This window comes from Trypanosoma theileri, assembly GCF_002087225.1.
Source record: "Trypanosoma theileri isolate Edinburgh chromosome Unknown TM35_Tth_36_V1, whole genome shotgun sequence".
Classification (NCBI taxonomy): Eukaryota; Euglenozoa; class Kinetoplastea; order Trypanosomatida; family Trypanosomatidae; genus Trypanosoma; species Trypanosoma theileri.
The window spans coordinates 274,996-276,550 of NW_021639878.1; the positions used below are offsets into that span (position 1 = coordinate 274,996).

General features: G+C 48.0%; 1 protein-coding gene across 1 annotated transcript; it reads left to right on the forward strand.

Annotated features, from left to right (window-relative positions):
- Window positions 1-23: 23 nt before the first annotated feature.
- Window positions 24-1,553, forward strand: TM35_000361960 (surface protease GP63; the record flags this gene model as incomplete). The annotated part of the gene is made up of 1 exon (XM_029029381.1): window positions 24-1,553. A coding segment is annotated over one exon (1,530 nt), but the record flags the coding sequence as incomplete, so codon positions are not given.
- Window positions 1,554-1,555: the final 2 nt, after the last annotated feature.

The window sequence follows — 1,555 nt, forward strand, 5'->3', positions numbered from 1 at the left end:
TTGTCTGCACAGATCATGATGTTTTGACGCCAGAGAAAAAGAAAATTCTTGTTGAGTGGATTTTGCCTGAGGCTGCCAAGCTGCACTCTGATCGCCTGCTTGTGAAGCCTCTGCAAAGTCCTATTGTCGTGCCTACCTTTAGGCCAGAGAATCTGTGCTCCAAGTTTACAGTACCACAAGAGCATAAAGGCAAGGGTGTTCCAGAGGCTGATATAGTGCTGTATGCTGCTGCTGCCCCAACACGGTTGGGAACATTCGCATGGGCGGCAACATGTGCGACATTAGGTCGTAATGGTCGTCCAGTTGTTGGGATCATTAATTACGGTCCACGGTATATTGTGGCCATACCACAGCGTGTCCGCGTTGCTGCTCATGAGATTGCTCATGCACTTGGATTTAGTGCTGACGTAATGGATGAAAAGCGAATGGTTGAATCGGATGAGATATATCCCGGAGGACCGCAACAACTTTATGTGGTGTCCCCAAATACACGTAGAGCTGCGAGAAAACACTTTGGTTGTGGCTCTCTTGAAAGTGTGGAACTTGATTTTAATGATTTTTCCGGATCCGTCAGATCAATAATGTCTGGTTTACACACCAATCGGACGCTATTACGCACAGAAATGATGTTGTCAAGGAAACCCGTGAATCAAAAGCTTAATGGGATTGATGTAGTTCCTGCTGAGGAATCTAGCTCTTCTTTTCAGGGGCCTCAGGTTGTGGAAAAGTATAAATTGCCTCTGGAGAGCATGGGATATTCTTCTCACTGGAGTCGTCGTATTGCAAAGGATGAGTTAATGGTTGGTCTCATCGGTGCTGGGTACTACACCGCAATTACAATGGGAGCTTTCGCTGATCTGGGCTACTACAAAGTTGAATGGGCGATGGCAGAGCAGATGAGTTGGGGCAATAACTCTGGTTGTGGATTGCTGGAGAAGAAATGTGTGGAGGGAGGCAGGACTAAATTCCCCGATATGTTCTGCACCTCCAAATCTACTGAGGGACCTGCAGGACTACAGTGCACATCTGACCGCCAGTCGCTGGGGAGGTGCAGCATTCAAACCCATAGGAATCCCCTTCCAGATCACTTCCAATACTTTTCAGACGGTAAATTGGGGGGCAACAAAGCTGATCTAATGGACTATTGCCCTATTATCGTGGGAAAGCGTGAAACGAGCTGCACCGATGGGGAGAAGAGCAAAATGCCTGGAAGTGTAATTGCTGCCAACTCGCGCTGTGTGCAGGGGGAGAATCTAAAGGCCAAAAATGCAGCAGTTGGTGCCGTGTGTGTGGAGGTTTCTTGCAAGAAAAATGAGGTAAGTGTGCGGTACAGTGGAAACAATGAGTGGTACAGTTGTCCTGAAGGAGGAAGACTAGCTGTGCAGGGGACTGTACTGCAGGGTAAAATTGTGTGCCCCAAATACGCTGACGTGTGCAACACAATCAACAGAGTTATTGATAAAGAGCGAGGCCGACCAATGAAACTCGGTGCGTACGTGGATCATGGTAACGATGGACGCAGTGATGGTAGTGTGACTGCTGCTATTTTAGTGCC